This window comes from Ostrea edulis, chromosome 5 (assembly GCF_947568905.1).
Source record: "Ostrea edulis chromosome 5, xbOstEdul1.1, whole genome shotgun sequence".
In the NCBI taxonomy this organism is placed as follows: domain Eukaryota; kingdom Metazoa; phylum Mollusca; class Bivalvia; order Ostreida; family Ostreidae; genus Ostrea; species Ostrea edulis.
Window position 1 is genome coordinate 56,618,101 of NC_079168.1, and position 18,000 is coordinate 56,636,100.

An 18,000-nucleotide genomic window follows, 5' to 3' on the forward strand; every position below is an offset into this window, starting at 1 on the left:
TCGAATGACTTTTATTGGGAGATCTTACATTTTTTTCAAAAACCCTTTGCGTCATTTTATTGATTTCCCTCTATCAAAAATGACAGAAAATAGTAAAAATTACTGCAGAGGAGATATATTTGAAGCCCTATAAAATCTGTAAAATACGGGAGCTTCGCCCCCTGCTCCCCCCATAGGGCTTCACCCTGGACCCATTTAGGGCCTTAAGGCGGCCCCAGACCCCCTGCCTCATAAACTTGCGCCCCCACCGCAATTCCTGGATCCACCCCTGGTCTTGCTGAAAGATAACGTTAGCATAAATAAAAAAGATTTGATCATTTGTAATTTGCATTATAAACTTCAATTGTTTACCTTGGACATCTCTATATCAGTAGATGCATGCATGATCCTTTGTAGCTGCAGATCTGTAGCTCTCTGGAAAAATATTGGGCCTGACCTGAGAGCCACAGATACAGCCCTTATAAAACCATCGATTTACTGCACAATCTTTTTTATGTTTATCAGCTTCTATTACCCAAAACTCTCTGCTCACCGTAGTTCGTTTTTGCTGTCATTAAAAATCTGAACAAAACAAATGAGTGATTGAGACTGAAAAATTGTCAATTATTACAATACCAAATGACGAAAGAAATCTTCAACAGAGGATTCTGGGTGGAAATCTTTTTCTTTCTTTTTTTTTTAGTGCGCAAGATTGAGTATATCGCTATATTCCTGCATCGCTGTCTCAAAAATTAAAATATGAAAACAATTCCCAACATATTTTCTCACTACACTTGTGTCCAAACCACAGGCAATTATATCGCTTGAGTTCGAATTTACTAATAAAGAGTAAGAGTAAATTGGAACCCACGTGATAGTATTGCCAGCGGTCCAAACATTCATTAAAGCCCCATGCGAACCGAACTGGTTTGTCCCAATATTTCCCAGAGAGCTACACATCATCTGCAGCTAGATCCTTTGTATCAGAAAAGTATTAATATAATTTAATAGTTAGGGTCCCTTTTATAGATAATGCTTGATGTCAAGATTTATTTATTAATCAGGAATTTGAATTCTTGATTTAAACAATGATATCAATATTTAGAATTCCTTGTAATTAAGTTCTTGATAACAAATCCCTAACGACTTTAAATACTTCTTACTGTTTTTTTTTTTAGTAGGATCTGCTATTAAAGTAAGCATTGGTTAGTTTTAAGTTTATGTAACTATGTTTATACCAGAACAATTTTTATGTCCCCGCGAGGAAATGATCGGGGCCCTCTCCATCCGTCATTCTGTTTCAAAGTCAGGTTTCCGGACTTTTTTTTTAATTGCTGTTCTTGAAGATAATGTACTATAATATCAGACATTATTTCTTTTTCTTTATGTTGATGACGTACAGATCAAGTTCGAGTTTCATGTCGAATGACTTATTTTCATCAACGTAATTGTCCTTAGACTTTGAAAATTTTCAATTATTCACCCTTTTCCAAATTCTCTCTCTCTCTCTCTCTCTCTCTCTCTCTCTCTCTCTCTCTGTGTGTGTGTGTGTGTGTGTGTGTGTGTGTGTATCAATTTTATATGAAAGTTGAATGTTTTAGCTGTTCTAGAAATATCAAAAATGTCTTTCAGTTGCCCCAGTCCGTGTTGCAGGAGTTCCAGAGTGACAAAAACAAAGAAATCAGAGAACTGGCCAAGGAGATCTTCTCAGACATCCAAAACCACGTCAGACACCAGCAGTGATCCTTCACGTACAACATAATGAGACCACGGCTTTGAAAACTATATTTTGATGTTAAAAACTAATTTAAAAAGCTACACATATCTGATATATACAGTGTGAACAGTTCGTTCGTAATTGTCATACACGTATCTGATTTGGACTTTTAGTTTCATTCACTGTTTTGTTCCTCGATTTTACGGATTACACTTGTTGCCTGAAAATAAAAGAAACTTGTTTTACTTACGAATTTTTTTTACTAAATACTTCAACGAAAAAGATCTAATGCTTTGTGAAATGTCCCAATACTGTTCTCTTGCATTTACAAATGTTCGATCGATCAGTTAAAAAATTCAAATTTAAAATATTTCTGCATTGATTGTATGATTCAAGTTACAACTGCCAAAATCAACGTGTAAATCTATAACTTCATCAATAAATCAAATACAAATAAGCATATTCTCCCCTCATGGCATTTGTTACAGAATTACTTGAAAGATTTACAAATATATGTACATTCAGCCAATGTTCAGAAGTGGTGTAAATCAAATGTGGATTCTTAATCATTCTAAAGAACTTTTAGTAAATTTGAAATCATAAAACTTATCTCAAATCAACAACATCAAAACGTATGACTTGTCAATACTTTACACGACCATTCCTCACGATAAATTAAATACTACACTTTATGCAATAACAGACAGTTACTTCAACAAAAATTGGAAAAAGGAAATATTAGTATCTAGTGATCAGTCATACAAAAATAACTTTCTTAAACACCACTGTGATTCCACGCACAAGTACTCTGAAGTTGAAATAAAACATATGCTGGAGTTCTACATTGACAATATCTTTGTAGTCTTTGATGATCAGGTCTTCCAACAGTCTGTTGGAATACCAATGGGCACAAATTGTGCTCCTTTGCTAGCTAAACTGTTTTTATATTCTTATCAAATAGAGTTTATTCAAAAGCTACATGAGAAGAAAAAAATCTCTTGCTATGGCCTTCAACTCGACATTTAGATATATCGACGAAATAATCTATTAACAATAATCATTTTCATTCATATGTCGATTTAATATATCCCTGTGAACTCAAAATAAAAGACAACACAGAGGCCTCCATATCTTCTTCGTACTTAGATATTTTATTGAAAATAAATATTAACGGCAAACTAACAACTTAACTTTATAACTAATGGGATTATTTCAGGTTCTCCATCGTCAACTCCCCATATCTTTGTAGCAATATTTCATTATTATCTGCATTATGGAGTTTATATCTCTCAACTGATTCGATACACAAAAGCTTGTTCTGCATATGATCAGTTTTTAAATCGAGACAAGCTCCTGAGAAACAAGTTGATGTTACAGGGGTTTCAACGTTTCAACGGGTTTAAAGTAAGCATTTCGCAAATTATATGGTCGTTATAATGATATAGTTTGCCAATACAACCTTAAAATACATTGGTTCAAATGCTGTCTGACGTTTTTCATATCGATGGTTAGGCCGTTCTTGGCACACTGATTTGACTGCGGATTATTCTGTTTACCTGATCAAGATATGGGGCTCAGGGTAGGTGTGACCGGTTGACAGGGGATGCTTACTCATTCTAGGCAACTGATCCCACCTCTGGTATGTCATGGGGTCCGTGTTTGCCCAACTCTCTATTTTATATTCCTTATACGCGGTATGAGATTGATCACTGTTCGTTATCTTCACCTTTTATATGCTCCACTGGTTGTGGCTATCATAATTGTTATTCTGTTTACGCATACCTTAAATCATTTTTTTTTTTCGAAATACATGTACACGTATTTCTTTGGTAACATACAATCTTATAAAATAAAACTTTTTTTTCCTATTGGCATGTTTGTGATTACTGTCTTTATTTTAAGCACAATGTCATCAATGGAATTCAAACACGAACCCTGTATATACGGCTTTGAAATCGTTGATGGTTATTTTTTCACGGTTTTCTTCTCTCGATCCATTTTCAGGCGCTACTGAATATCCGATTTTTATATGTTTACGTATATATGAATATGATATCTCATCTTACATTGATAGTAATTTTATCTTATCACAAATACGGTAATGGTCTGGAGTGGAAACGGGAAATTTAACTGATAACATTTGAGAATGCATTTCATTTTTGATAACGCATGAGGATATGGACTGTGATGTTTCACGCCGACTTGGTTCATGAAGCGCTAACGTTTATATTTACATTTTATTTAATTCTGTCGTAATTCCCAGCCGTTGAAATTGACGTATTAAAAATCAATTAGTTCCGTATTCGTACGTGCATTGTTTACAACTAAGGCGCGTTGCCTATCATTGCAACTTGTAAAGATATCAAAGACAAAAACAATGAAATGAAAAAAATATCCCCAGCCTAGAATGCGCGGGTATATTAATAAGGCAGGTATTATTTATCCCAAACAAATGGAGTGAGTTATATAATTACTATAGAACCTGGCAGACTGCGGATTATTGGTGGGTTTTTTCTTCTTTTAATGAACAAGTCTTTATTCGACCACATTTTTGGCGAACCGTACGAGCATCGATTTGACGTGTGTGGTATTTTTATAATTTGTTACCCTCACCTACCAAATGGAACATCTGCCTTTTCCGTCAAGACGCGAAAAGTCTACTCTGTTATAATGATTGTATATTGTTTAACATTCCTGTGGAGAATCTTTCACTCATATAGGGACGTCACCATTAATTACATGATGTGACACGATACCTCAGGTTTTTTTCGGTCTCATCTGAAGGACAGCCACATTTACATATAGTCGGCTCTTACGACAAGCAAGGGGTACTAAGGGCCTATTCTAACCGGGATCCCCATGGTAATCGGATATAATATGTCACTATATGTGTTGCATCTATATGTGTCACATCACAAGAACAATGGCGTCGCCCACAGTTTACACATTATGATACAAAAAGAAAACAAACAAAACGAAAAACTATATACATTTATACCGAATTACCAGTAGTACCAAAGCTGCCATTGAAAAAATAGGCTTATGATTTGACAATCGCCTCTAAGATGTGCGTTCCATTTCTCTCTCTAGTCGCAAATCTAAACCGTTTTCAAGTCTCCATAATTTTCTGTTTACATCAAATTGAAGCAGCTATTTCATGAATAAAACGTTTTATTCAACCAAAACTGTATGTATTTATATAAAACATACCACACTTAACATAAAAAAGAAATATAAATGACGGCAAATAGATTGTCGACAATACGTTGTAGGCGATTTAGAATTTTACCTTGCAAATATTTGTAATCTAAGACCTACATCCAAGATTTTTTTTTCTCGACTAGAGAAAAAGGAACTATTTACATAAAAACGCCTATGTCAAAACTGGTCACGACAATTCTGTGGTAGAGCGTTCGCTTCGTAACAAAGAGGTCATGAGTTTAGGCCCCGCTCGTGCCATGCCCGCGTGGAAACTAGGACGTAAATATAGGTAGTGATTGCTTAGGACTACGCCAGATGCTCGGCATTTAAAACTATTACGGGTGTTTTGGATTGGACCTTGAAAACGGAGGACACGGCAGGCGTTGGCACGTGAAAAATCCTCACTGCTAAGGCCCTGAGCGCCATGTATATGTCTAAATTTTGTGGAACTTCACCTATCGCTGGTGACGTATCAATATGAGTGAAAAATGCTCGACTGAACGTACATCAAACAACCAATCCGTTGTCAAGTAATGCTTCTCGTTGCTAGATACTATCACCCTGGAGGATGTGGTATGCACTGCCACAGGGAGACATGCATGTTTAAACGTTTCTCAGCTAATACACAATTTACGAGCTGCTCACTATAGTTGTTTCCCTTTGTTGAACTCCTACATTTACGTACAGCAAGACGCAAATAAGATTTTCGTTCACACGCTGTGGGTACAAATACTTATATCATATCTTGCATAAATGATGATTTCCAGCTGCTATGCACACAAGTTTATGAGGATTTGAGAATAAAATAGCTCAAACAAAACTCGAACCCCTAAAAAAAGGACCACCCCATTCAGTCGCTTCTTACGACAAGCAATGGTTACTGAGGACCTGTTCTAACCCGGATCTCCACGGGATTGCTTTTATGAACAACTCTTACTATGTCTATTTTTATCGAAACCACATTAACATACGTGTTTGATTAGGTCCTCAGTACCCATTGCTTGTCGTAAGAGGCGACTAAATGGGACGGTCCTTCGGATGAGACCATAAAATCTGAGGCTTCGTGGCACAGTAAGTGTGGCATGATAAAGATCCCCTCCTGCTGAAAGGCCGTAAGCGCCGAACATAGGCCTAAATTTTGCAGCCATTCATCGGCACCAACCACGTGTTTGACGTTTTTATAATTCAATAAAGTCCTCGATTTTCAGTCACTTGAAGCCTATTACTTCAGTTTATGAATTCGGGATAAGGAATTCAACTTAAAAATGATATTTAATGTTGAACAACATTCTGTTTAGTGGCACATTGTCAGAGCTTTGGTAACTTTCGAATAAAAAATAATCGGCAACTTTCTGAATTGATTTAAAACTGCGTATCTCGGAAACATATACGGAATTTGGAAATAGATTTTCGATATGCATTAATAAGTGAGAATACAGAGTAGAATTATTTACCATTTGGTTTAGGGATTTTTCATCGTTGAACTTGGGTACCTTATATTTAAAATTCAACACATTTACTCTTTCATAATAAATTCGAACCTAAGTGATATTATTGCCTAGGGGTAAATTGACGCCCTGATGATCTATATCAATCTATGCATGCATGTATTTATACTTTTTTTTTTTTAAATGCATGGGTAAATTTTCATAATAACTAGTAGTTATGGATAAGTTGAAATTTTTGGTTTTAATCCGCTGTAATCAGATAATATAGAAATGCGTACATGCACCTTTATATTATCTGATTACAACGGATGAAAACTGAAAAAAAGTACATGTACTTACCCACTCATAAAGTCTAGCCGCTGCTGCACTGGCATTTTCAGCTTTAGTTTGATCCATGTCTTTCAATGTTTCCTTCACTGTTGTTAAACACTTGCATGAAACATGTCTTACTTCAAAATCATTCAGGGTTACTTCTATATTGCAAAGAAGTTTTCTCTGATGCCTCCATTCCTAGACACGAAAAAATGAAATTGGAAGTTCTGACTTCAAGGTTAAATACTCTCATTGTCTCTGGCAGAATGACAAAATGGATTCAGTACCTGTATACAAAAACCACTAAGATGAGTATAAGTAAATCATATGAAAGAAATGTATCACCAAAATATCCTTCTCGTTCCGTCCAGGCAGAATATACGTTGCATGCAGAATAGTAACTACGGAAAGTGGCGGGTTGCGATAACTTCGCAATTCTTCTAAAGCTGCAAGGTAAATAAAATGAATATCTGTTGAGTTATGAAAAATTGTTCTTAAAATATAAGAATATTTAGAATTAGTATAAAAACAACTGACATCAAGTGAATTAAGAAATATTATTTATCCAAAAGCATTATATTTGGAAAAGGAATATTATAAGAATAAAATCAAAAGTACCATATTGTTCATTGCAAGACTAAATCAATATTCTATTGATAGTACATGTACCTCCTTTAAGTGATAAGTGATGGATTTTCCGATCCGCTTTTTCTACCTCCCCCAAATCCTTCCCCTTATTATTTAGGAATTCTTCTTTAGCCTTCCGAATTTCTACAGATTTAACATTGTCCATCCTTAGTAACTTCAACAGGTTTTCCCTTGCCTTCCGTTGGATTTGGGACTATAGGGAACAGAAAATGAATTAAAATATGCTCACATTTTCAAAAAAGTGGCCCATAGAGGTTTGGATATTTACGAATATTGCTTTTAAAAACGGCGTCGAAAAAATGAAGTTATCAATTGCAAAATATATTTTACCTCTGTTCTCTCTAGCAGATAGTTATAAACATTCACAAATTCAGAAGCTTCTGGATCCGAAATCAATATCTTTAAAACGAATTCTCCTTGTTCCTGAGCGGGGGGATACACAATAACCTTAACAATGTTGTCTTTCTTTTCAGTGTTGACATACTTCCCAAAGTCTTTGTCATCATCACCACCAATTTTCTTCAGCAAGGCTTTTGCATCACTACTTTTGGGACATGTGAAATTAAATTCCATGTCGTTGTCAACCCAAGGATATAGACCATTGGTGTGCGATAGTGCTTCTACACCATGCTTGCTGGGGTACGCTGAAGAACTACCAAATCCAACTCGAGAATCGATGGGGATATGAGCTATGGAATCCAGTCCTTTCTCGCAGAGTATTTTGAATTTACAAACGAGGTCTGGCGACATGTTATCAGAGTGAATATTACAATATATCTGAAGGTTGTATTCCCCAACAGCCATCGGAGGAAACCGAATTTCGAAAAAAGCAATATCGTCGATGATATAGTGGAGAGAATACCGCTTCAAGTCCGGCTGTTCAAAATCGTCTTCACATATTTGCAAGCGATATATTCTGTAATCAAAGAATAGCTTACCAAGCCAGTGGGGAGGGATTCTGATTTTCAAAGTAAAGGTCTCAGATATAGGCACAATGCAATCGATATCCCTCTCTACCAGCTCCAGTTTGAGAATGTGGAAAGCTGGTTGCAGGTATGAAAGAGACTCAAATTTTGCTTGGCTGACGGTCTCATTTAAAAGTTGCCAACGGTCATCCAAAGGACGAAACTTATAAATATAAATTGATGGGTCGGTTAAAAAATAGAAATCATGCATAGCTGGAATTAAGTTATTCGACCAACTTTCTTTTTGCTCGCCTACCAGTTTTTCATAAGGATATACCCTTATCAATTTTGATGCCCAGTGACAGTGAACAAATCTCCAGTTCTTCTCTAAATACACAACGTTCCATGTATTTTTATGATATTCCCTCTGCATTGCCTCGCCATCATATCTCAAATCTTTTTCAAAGCCGTGGATTACGACACAGGGAATATTAATATGTCTACAAAAGGAAGAGGATATTTGAAAATTCAACATTTTTTCTTCACTTTTGTTTCACATGAAAAGTTGAAACAAGGTGTAGATGAAAGGTTCAAATTTTGAAGAAAACAAGTCATTTACAATACCTGCACATTTTACACATAAGTTCAGCAAAAGTACCCTTCCTTTGCACAATGCGATATAGGAAACTTTCAGGCGATTCTGTGTTTGGGATATGTTTAACATCATTTATTACCGGTAGTCGTTGGTTAACAATCCAACAGAAAATTGCGTAGACACGATCTAGGTCTGATTTCAAACTTCCGCAGAGGTGATTTAGCAGAGATTCATAACTCTGTAATTCTGTTATGGGAATCTGTAATTGTTTAGAAATGTGTTTATATAATTATAATATCAACAAGATATGTTTATGAAGCACTGATGCCCCCAACAAAACTTTGATGACAACAAAGTGACTCTGGTACAAAAAGACAGGTCTTGTCACAAAGAATACATGAGGGAAATATGAAAGCCCTAGCATTATCCGTTCAAAAGTTATGCCAAGGTCAAAGAGGCCATACAAATCAATCTTATTTATTCTACAGAACATAAACAATTGACGCACCACCTTGAGAGCATTTTGCTTCAATTCGGAAAATTTTCGAGTTGAAAAAATTTCAGATTTGGTGCCATCCGGTGGTTTTGGGGGAGGATATCCCTCTATGACGTCATCCTGCAAATGAGATCAACAAAGGTCAGACAGAACAGAAAATAAAACAAAATATCAACCTGCAAGTTAGAACAAGGATAAGATATCCGAAAGTTAACCATTTCAACTACCCTTATTTTGTTACAATTCAACATTTTATATGTAGATAAAATATTTCATATAAATCTAAAATAGAAAATTAAACATGTTTTAATACCTTGCTTAACTCCTTTTGGAGAGTGGATTCGATGTAATTTGGAGATTCTGTTTGCGAGCATTTCTCTTTTGTTCTCTAACATAGAAAGACAAGGTCATATATTTCATCGTATTATATTCTAATTTATATTGTTCATCATTTACTGATGTCGAATCATAATATACATTTAATGACAAGTCGAGGGCAGCAATGTTTTGTTTATCTGAGGCAAACTACATTTTTGTGCGAGGGTCAAACAAAACACATGTTGCCCGAGACCTAGTGAATAAATAGTTTGTTATACCCATGTACAACCTTTGAGTCTCCATCGATAAACATCTTAGTGAACAGTGATCGATCTCATAACTCCTATAAACGATACAAAACAGAGAGAAGAGCAAACACGGACCCCCGGACACACCAGACGTACCACATCCGCTCAAAACAGAGAGAACAACAAACACGGACCCCCGGACACACCAGACGCACTACATCCGCTCAAAACAGAGAGAACAACAAACACGGACCCCCGGACACACCAGACGTACTAAATGCGCTCAGCCAAACGAGAACAACAAATACGGACCCCCGGACACACCAGGCATACTAAATCCGCTCAAAACAGAGAGAAGAGCAAACACGGACCCCCGGACACACCAGGCGTACTAAATCCGCTCAGCCACCTTGATCGATGCAATGTCGTCAAACGTTCCATTAAATTCGATGTTGGACCGAGCAGTCCAGTCATAGGAGTTGCTGGATATTTCATTGTTAGACGTTTTATGAGAAGTAATCCATAAGAATATGATTATTGATATGCTTACGGAAATAAAATGCACCATGATTTACCCGACACATGTGCTAATAAAAATTTCTGGATTATCAGTGAATATTTAATTTATGTATATGTGCTAGACAGTCTATTTTATTTTCAAAATATATGTTATGATACTGATAGGGAATCTAGTTTTATGACATATAACACCCTGCTGATTTAACAAATGACATTGAGCGAGTCAAATGATATATAGATTTAGGCAAAAAGCTTTGTGGAAACTTCAAGAAATGATCTGATAAACACATGACGATTTTGTCACTGAATCACATACATGTACTTTGTATAATGACCTCATTTGTCACAAAGATTTAAGTCCGTATTTTATTTAATTAAGGGTTCATATCTGTATTTTCTCTCATTTTAGCAATAAAACTAGGATAAATTACAATATACATTATATAAATGTATCTGGTGCATCATTTTTGTCCTCTCATTTTTAAATTAAGAATTATATCATATCATAGATCCAACCATGCAGGTTTTGTAGGCGAGAACTTCAGTGGTCCATGCAGTATACCCACACATACACGTCGGACTTAAGAGTGTGCGACTGTCTGACTTACAAGTGAGAATATGAATATACAGTCATCAATTCATATATTGCAGCAAATACGAAACGGAAAAGTGTTCCTCTATCATTGTAACAAAATCCAAATAATTGTTCGTTACCTTGCTGGAGAACTCATTTGGGAAGGCATCTGTAAGTTTTGTGGGGGGTTCTGTCTGCGAACATTTATCTTCTGCTCTCTAAGGATACAAAAATTAGGATATATGAAAGGCGAAGATAACGAACAGTGATCAATCTCAAAACTCCCACAAGGAATATAAAATAAAAAGTTATGCAAACACGGACCCCTGGGAATACCAGAGATGGGATCAGGTGTCCAGGAGGAGTAAGCATCCCCTTCCGATCGGTCACATCCGCCGTGAGCCCTATATCTTGATCAGGATGTATATAAGATACGAATTCACAAGAAGACACATCTTTGAGACTACACTTTAAGTACTTGTCTTCTTTTAAATGTACACTTTTAGCAATTTTTTGCAAGAACTGCATTAACGGCATGTCCATCAAAGAATATGACTCATAAAATGATTTATTTGTAATCTATGAATGCCGCTATTGTAGATCGATATCTAACAAACCACATCGTGTATATCTCGAAATTTTATCAAATGACATGTTCCAAATTTGCATGAAGGTCACTGCCAATTGTAATGAAACTGCCATATTTCCTACATTTTTGACCAAAGATTGACGAGTATGAAAATTGAAAAGTAAAAAAGCATGCCATTTTCTTCTAAAAACCAAACTTTACTAATACCTATGACAATCCTATGGTTTTAGTTACTTACATTCATGATTGTGATTTTTATATTTCTACTAAGGATCAATATACATGCAAGAAAAGGTGAAGATAACAAACAATGATCAATCTCATAACTCCTATAAGGAATACAAAATAGAGAGTTGGGCAAACACGGACCCCCTGATATACTAGAGGTGGGATCAGTGCCCAGAGTGAGTAAGCATCCCTGTCAATCGATCACCGCCGTGAGCCCTATATCTTGATCAAGTAAACGGAGCTATCCGTAGTCAAAATCAGTGTGTAACGAACGACCAAACATATGAACCACGTCAGACAGCTTTAAACCAAAAAGGAAAGAACAGGTTGTATTGGCAAACTAGATCGTTAAATCAACCATAGAATATTCAAAATCCTGACTTTAAACCCTTGTAACAATTGTCTCGATTTAAAAACTGATCATACGTAGAACAATTTCTTGCGCATCGAATAAATACCATATACAGATGATAGTGGAATATTGCTACATAGATATGAGAAGTTGACAATAGAGAAACTGAAATCATCCACTTTGTCATAAATTTGAGTTTTACATATGTAGTATGCCGTTAACATCTATGTCCAATATATATCTAAGTATGAAACAGACGTTGAAGACCCTGTGATGTCATTTATTTCGAGTTCACTGGGATATATCGAATCGATATATAAACGAATATGATTATTGTTAATAGACAAAATGTCGTCGATGAAAAGTGAAGATAACAAACAGTGATGAATCTCATAACTCCTATAAGCAATACACAATAGAGAATTGAGCAAACACGGACCCCTGGATATACCAGAGGAGGGATCAGGTGCCTAGGAGGAGTAAGCATCCCCTGTCGACCGGTCACACCCGCCATGAGTCCTATATCTTGATCAGGTAAACTGAGTTATCCGCAGTCAAAATCTGTGTACCACGAACGGCCTAACAATCGGTATGTAACAAGTCATGATCAGACAGCATTTTATCCAATGATACGTTGTATTGGCAAACTAGAATGTTATAACGACCATAGAATTTGCGAAATGCTGACTTTAAACAAGACTGTTGAAACCCCTGTAACATCAGGTTGTGTGTCAGTAGCCTACTTGTTTGTCATTAGCCTGCCTCGATTTAAAATCTTATCATACGCAGAAGTACCTCTTGCTTATCGAATCAGTTGAGATATATAAACACTACATGCAGGTGATAATGGAATATTGCTACATAAATATATCTAAATGTCGAAATGAAGGTCATAGCAAGTTTTTTTCCTCATGTAGAAGCTTTTAAATACATTCTGACTCATAAAAATAAAAACAAATGAGCTAAAAAATAAAAAGGAGCACAATTCGAGCCCATGGATTTCCAACAGACTTTGGAAGACCCGATCACCAAAGACTACAAAGGTATCGTTAATGAGGAACTTCAACATCTCTTCAATATTAACTTTAGAGTACTTGTGCATATAATCAGAGATACAAATGAAGTTTCTCCTTAACAGCTGTTGATATTTTCGTGAGGAGCAAAGATATGGGATTGGTAGAACATTTACTGGATTCAGCGGTGTATCTATGTTTTATGTGATTTGTAAAGTTTAGGAAACCAGTATAGGCATGGTAACTCATGGCCATAGCATTTGCGATATGATGATTTTAAACGACTATTGAAATCCTTGTAACATCAATTTATTTATCAATAACCTGCCTCGGCTTGAAAAGTGATCACACGCAGAATATGATCTTGTGTATCGAATCAGTTGAGAGATATAAACAACATATACAGGTAATGTTGCTAAATAGAGGTACTTGGTTGTATATTGTTTAACGTCCCTCTCGAGAGTTTTCACTCATATGGAGACGTCACCATTGCCGGTGAAGGGATGCAAAATTTAGGCCTTCGCTTGACGCTTACGCCCTTTGAGCAGGGAGGGGTCTTTATCATTCAATACCTGCTGTGACACGGGACAACAGTTTTTGCGTTCTCATCCGAGGGACTGCCCCATTGATGACTTAGTCGCCTATTACGACAAGGGGTACTGAGTACCCATTCTAACCCAGATTCCCACGGGATATGGGAAGCTGACGATGGAGAAGGTGAACTCATCCAGTTTTTGATAAAGTTGAGTTGTTAGTTTGTCGTTAGCATCTATATTCATTAAAATATCAGAAGTGAAAGACTCTGTGGTGTCTTTTATTTCGAGTTCACTGGGATATATCAAATGATTATTGTTAAGGAAGTTAGCTTTTGAGCACAACTGCGCAGGATAACTCCGTTTACCTGATCAGGATAGAGGGCTCACGGCGGGTGTGACCGGTCGACAGGGGAAGCTTACTCCTCCTAGGCACCTGATCCCTCCTCTGGTGTGTCCAGGGGTCCGTGTTTGCACAACTATCTATTTTGTATTGCTTATAGGAGTTATGAGATTAATTACTGTTCGTTATCTTCAGCTTTCATGCTACAACTAAGTATTTACTGGTTCAATACTGATCCCATTGATGCACACATATTACACATGAACCCTATCCAGGTGAAAAAAATTGTGTAAATTCAAATGTTGAAAGGGTTTTACAGGGACTATATTTTGTGATGGGAGGCGTAATTAATCAAAAAGTTCTAAGTCTACGAGATATTACAGTTTCTGTTTCATCCAATATATCTTCTATTTTTATACTCCTATACGTGTATTTCAGTTTTATGATTTATTGTACAAGTAGCTGAGTCTTTAAATTAGTTCAAATGTTGGAATTTAGTAACCAATCAGAACACCGATTCTTAAAAATGTTTAAATTAATTTGCTCAAAATTTTGTATAAAATTCAATATTTTCGCCAATAATTTAAAAATTTGATCTCCAGCCCCCACTTTTTTAAGTTCCATTCTAAATTTTAAGACCTTAAAAATTATGGAAAATTTACTCCTAATATGTCCTATCAAACTCTCAAATTTGACATCATAAATGTTTCCCTATTTCAATTGCAAAAAGGTCATTATTTATTTCCATTACTAGTATTCAACTTTTTTTTTATCGGTAGTGTTAGAAGACATGATTATTTATCTATTTTATGTAATGATTGATTTGTGTTGCATATGTTGTATTGAGACCAACAGACAAATCAAGTTTAATTGAATAAATTAACAGCTGTTTCAATGTAATAATTTTCTGAGGAGCAGAAATAGGAAAAAACACAGTTTTACTGAGGGGCGTTAAAAACAAAGACAATGTTGTAATAAGCTTTGTCAGTCAGAACATAAACATATTCTTCATGAAACCTATCTAATTCGTTTATCAGTCCTGGTTTACTAAACACAGAAGAAAAGACGACACACAATTTTGCTTTGATGTGTCTAATGGAAAGTGAAGACAACGATCAGCGACCAATCCCACAACTCTTATAAGGGATCTAACATGTCATTTTGATATTCCCCTGATACTTTTTATCCATTCTGACAAGGTATCAATGTATGAAAGAAGCTTATACTAGGTTCAAGGTTTTTAGTTTATTTTAACATTTAAATATCACTACACTGGGCCGATTGCAACGTTTGACATGCCATACTGGGCCTTGATCATACATTGATCTTTATTATTTACATTCATTAGATACCTCGGTAATATAGATCAACTAGCATTTCAACAATGTGCTGAATTATCTTCATATTCTTTAACTATGATTTGAAAACTAGATAACGCGCATGGTAACTTCGTTATCAATATGTATGATGAATCTACATTAGTGAATGTTTGCACACTCCTGTAAATACATTTAAAATAAACAGCAAAATGAAATAGTAGTACTGGTTAGAACAAATTGTAATGGATAAAGTTATATATATTACATTTTCACCTTCAAGCCATTGTTGCAGCCATCGTCAGTATCAGATGATGTCTTGTGAACTCTTTCCGTTTGTGACTGTGAATGCCTGATCTTGGGTTTTTTGTGGCCATTCTTGCGTCGAGAGGTCTTGAAAACGACGTACAAAAAGAAGAATAAGCCTACTGCTCCGACTACCCTTAATATGATTTCTCTTGATACCATTTTAGACCTAGGAAAACAAGTACAGTGTAAAATTCCATATCAATGTGCTCGACTCTTCGATTTTTATATAAATTCTCCATCTTTTAAATCATATGAAAGCAACTATGATTTGTTTGGATTCAGTAGCGATTGAATCCATTATCATCTATACACGACGTAGTTTCTAACCAAGCGAGACAAATTCTATAAATATCTGCAATCCTGAAAAGGGATTCTCACCTGGCCTGACACAATCCTACATGTAAATCGGATGGGAGGCGTTGACGAAACTCCCCATCATTTACCTTGATTGATTTCGATGAGCCTACACTTCAAGTTCAATGATTAACGCAATCAAAAAATGGTGGCCTATTAGCAAACGACATGTATATTCATCTCTAGAAATTTCATAAATATAAAAATTTTGTCTTGTCTTACCTTGATTTTTCCTTTAAACTAATGGTAACCCAATATCAACACTGCACTAAAACAAAATAAGAACAATTACAATGAACTTTACCGGGATATTTAAAACTTAAAATAGTAATTACCCGACATATTTAAAAGCGCATATATAAACCCTCTATTCACACAATCAGAAAAGTCCACCAAAATGTTTACAACAATTGCTGTCTAACACCAGAAACTGAAGGACAGATACACGATATGGCTTGTGAGATGTCAGTATGGCGAATACTTCCGCAAATCCATTATGAAAATAATAGAATTACAGGGATCCCAAGACCATTTCATGAAGAGCCCATTATACCTTGTCATGAAATACGTCCATCACATCTTAGTATCAATTGTTCCTTGAAAAGCGTCCATCGCTCTTTATAATCAATTGTTCCTTGAACAAATTCCATTGTTCTTTAAAATCGATTGTTCCTTGAAAAGCGCCCATCGCCTCTGATAATCAATTAGGGATCCGGGTTAGAATAGGCACTCAGTACCCCTTGTATGGAAAGCCGTAGGGTACCCCCACATTATTATTATTTTTCCCTATATAAAATACCAAAATTATAATCTCTTCCAAAAATAAAAATTTTCCCCCTATTTGCCGATATTATTATTATATCGCAGCGATAATAATAATCTGTCCCGAATCTCAGACACCAAATTATAATTTCATCCCCAAAAGAAAAATATTCTTTATTTATGACATTATTATAATTATAAATACTGCCGCAATAATTATAAAAACTGACTCGATTTAAGGTGGGTCCTTAGTCCTGGAATTTTGGGGTTTAGGTAGCATTTTTTGTTTGGAATCAATAAATTAACATTCAGAGTAATGAAAAAAGGCAAAACAGTTAAGGATTTCCATATTAATTTTCATTACAGACACTACTGAAGTCGTGTACCCATATGTAGATTTTTATGAAATTTATTGGAAACAGTTATTTGTTGTTATTTTAAAATAAAAACAACAAAATATTTTTTGAATTGCATTTATTTATCGGGAAACATGTCAATAACTAAAACACATGTCATTTTCAATATGTTCATCAAGTTTTAGAATGATATGTGCAAAATTATTGAATTAGCGTTATTCTCCAAAATGTTAAAAAACAAACAAATGGGGACGTATTTTCCTTATTGCATGGTTTACATATCATTTTTTCTGTTTATATTAGTAGATGTATATCTGTTATAGTTATTTATGGAAAAAAATCCATACCTTTCCTTAATAATTTCAAATCTATAGCTTCCAGAGTATGTATACCCCCATAAAAAAAATGAAGTCTGGCACCATACAGTTGAGCTATTCAAAATCACTCGGGATTAAAATTTTATGTAATTTCATGAAAAGACACAGATAATGATTCCTTATCACCTTGGTAAAATGTTTGTCAAAAATAAAGGAAATCTATCGCATAATGAACTTGATAAAATAATTTAATGAAAACAGAGTTATTGTCCTTGGATTCAATATTTTGAAACATATCATTGACTTCTCAAATATAACTAAGACTTTTGAAATATTTTATGGCTAACAAGATTTTTTACAATAACTATTTAAAAAGGCTCCAACAAAATTTATGTTCCTGTCATTAAATCATTGACTTTGCAAAATCCTATGACGTTACAGGAGTGTGGAACTACGTTAAAGTCACACATTATCTTTATGAATATAATCTTTCCACCACAATAATAATTACTGAACATCGCCAACAATAATTATCTTTTTTATTTGAACGCTACAGAATATAATCTGT

General features: G+C 35.3%; 2 protein-coding genes across 3 annotated transcripts in view; one reads left to right on the forward strand and one right to left on the reverse strand.

The window, feature by feature from the left end:
- LOC125649215 (heat shock factor 2-binding protein-like) overlaps window positions 1-1,941 on the forward strand; it is a 43,017-nt gene extending 41,076 nt beyond the window's left edge. The window contains exon 10 of the mRNA XM_056164868.1: window positions 1,612-1,941. Coding sequence (XP_056020843.1) covers window positions 1,612-1,722 — 111 coding nt within the window. The 3' untranslated portion in view covers window positions 1,723-1,941. The remainder of the gene's footprint in view (window positions 1-1,611) is intronic.
- On the reverse strand, window positions 1,750-16,200 carry LOC125649208 (hillarin-like). 2 transcript variants are annotated; one of them, XM_056164867.1, is made up of 11 exons: window positions 16,022-16,200; window positions 15,611-15,809; window positions 11,101-11,178; window positions 9,615-9,689; window positions 9,317-9,421; window positions 8,835-9,064; window positions 7,636-8,710; window positions 7,327-7,498; window positions 7,003-7,103; window positions 6,685-6,855; window positions 1,750-1,916 (listed from the first exon to the last, which is right to left on the reverse strand). In XM_056164867.1, exons 2-11 carry the CDS (start codon window positions 15,800-15,802, stop codon window positions 1,872-1,874), a joined length of 2,244 nt encoding a protein of 747 aa, XP_056020842.1. In that variant the 5' UTR covers window positions 15,803-15,809; window positions 16,022-16,200; the 3' UTR covers window positions 1,750-1,871. The 2 variants fall into 2 exon arrangements, with proteins under 2 accessions (XP_056020842.1, XP_048732468.2); XM_048876511.2 differs by having other exon boundaries at window positions 9,314-9,421; window positions 16,022-16,199.
- Window positions 16,201-18,000: the final 1,800 nt, after the last annotated feature.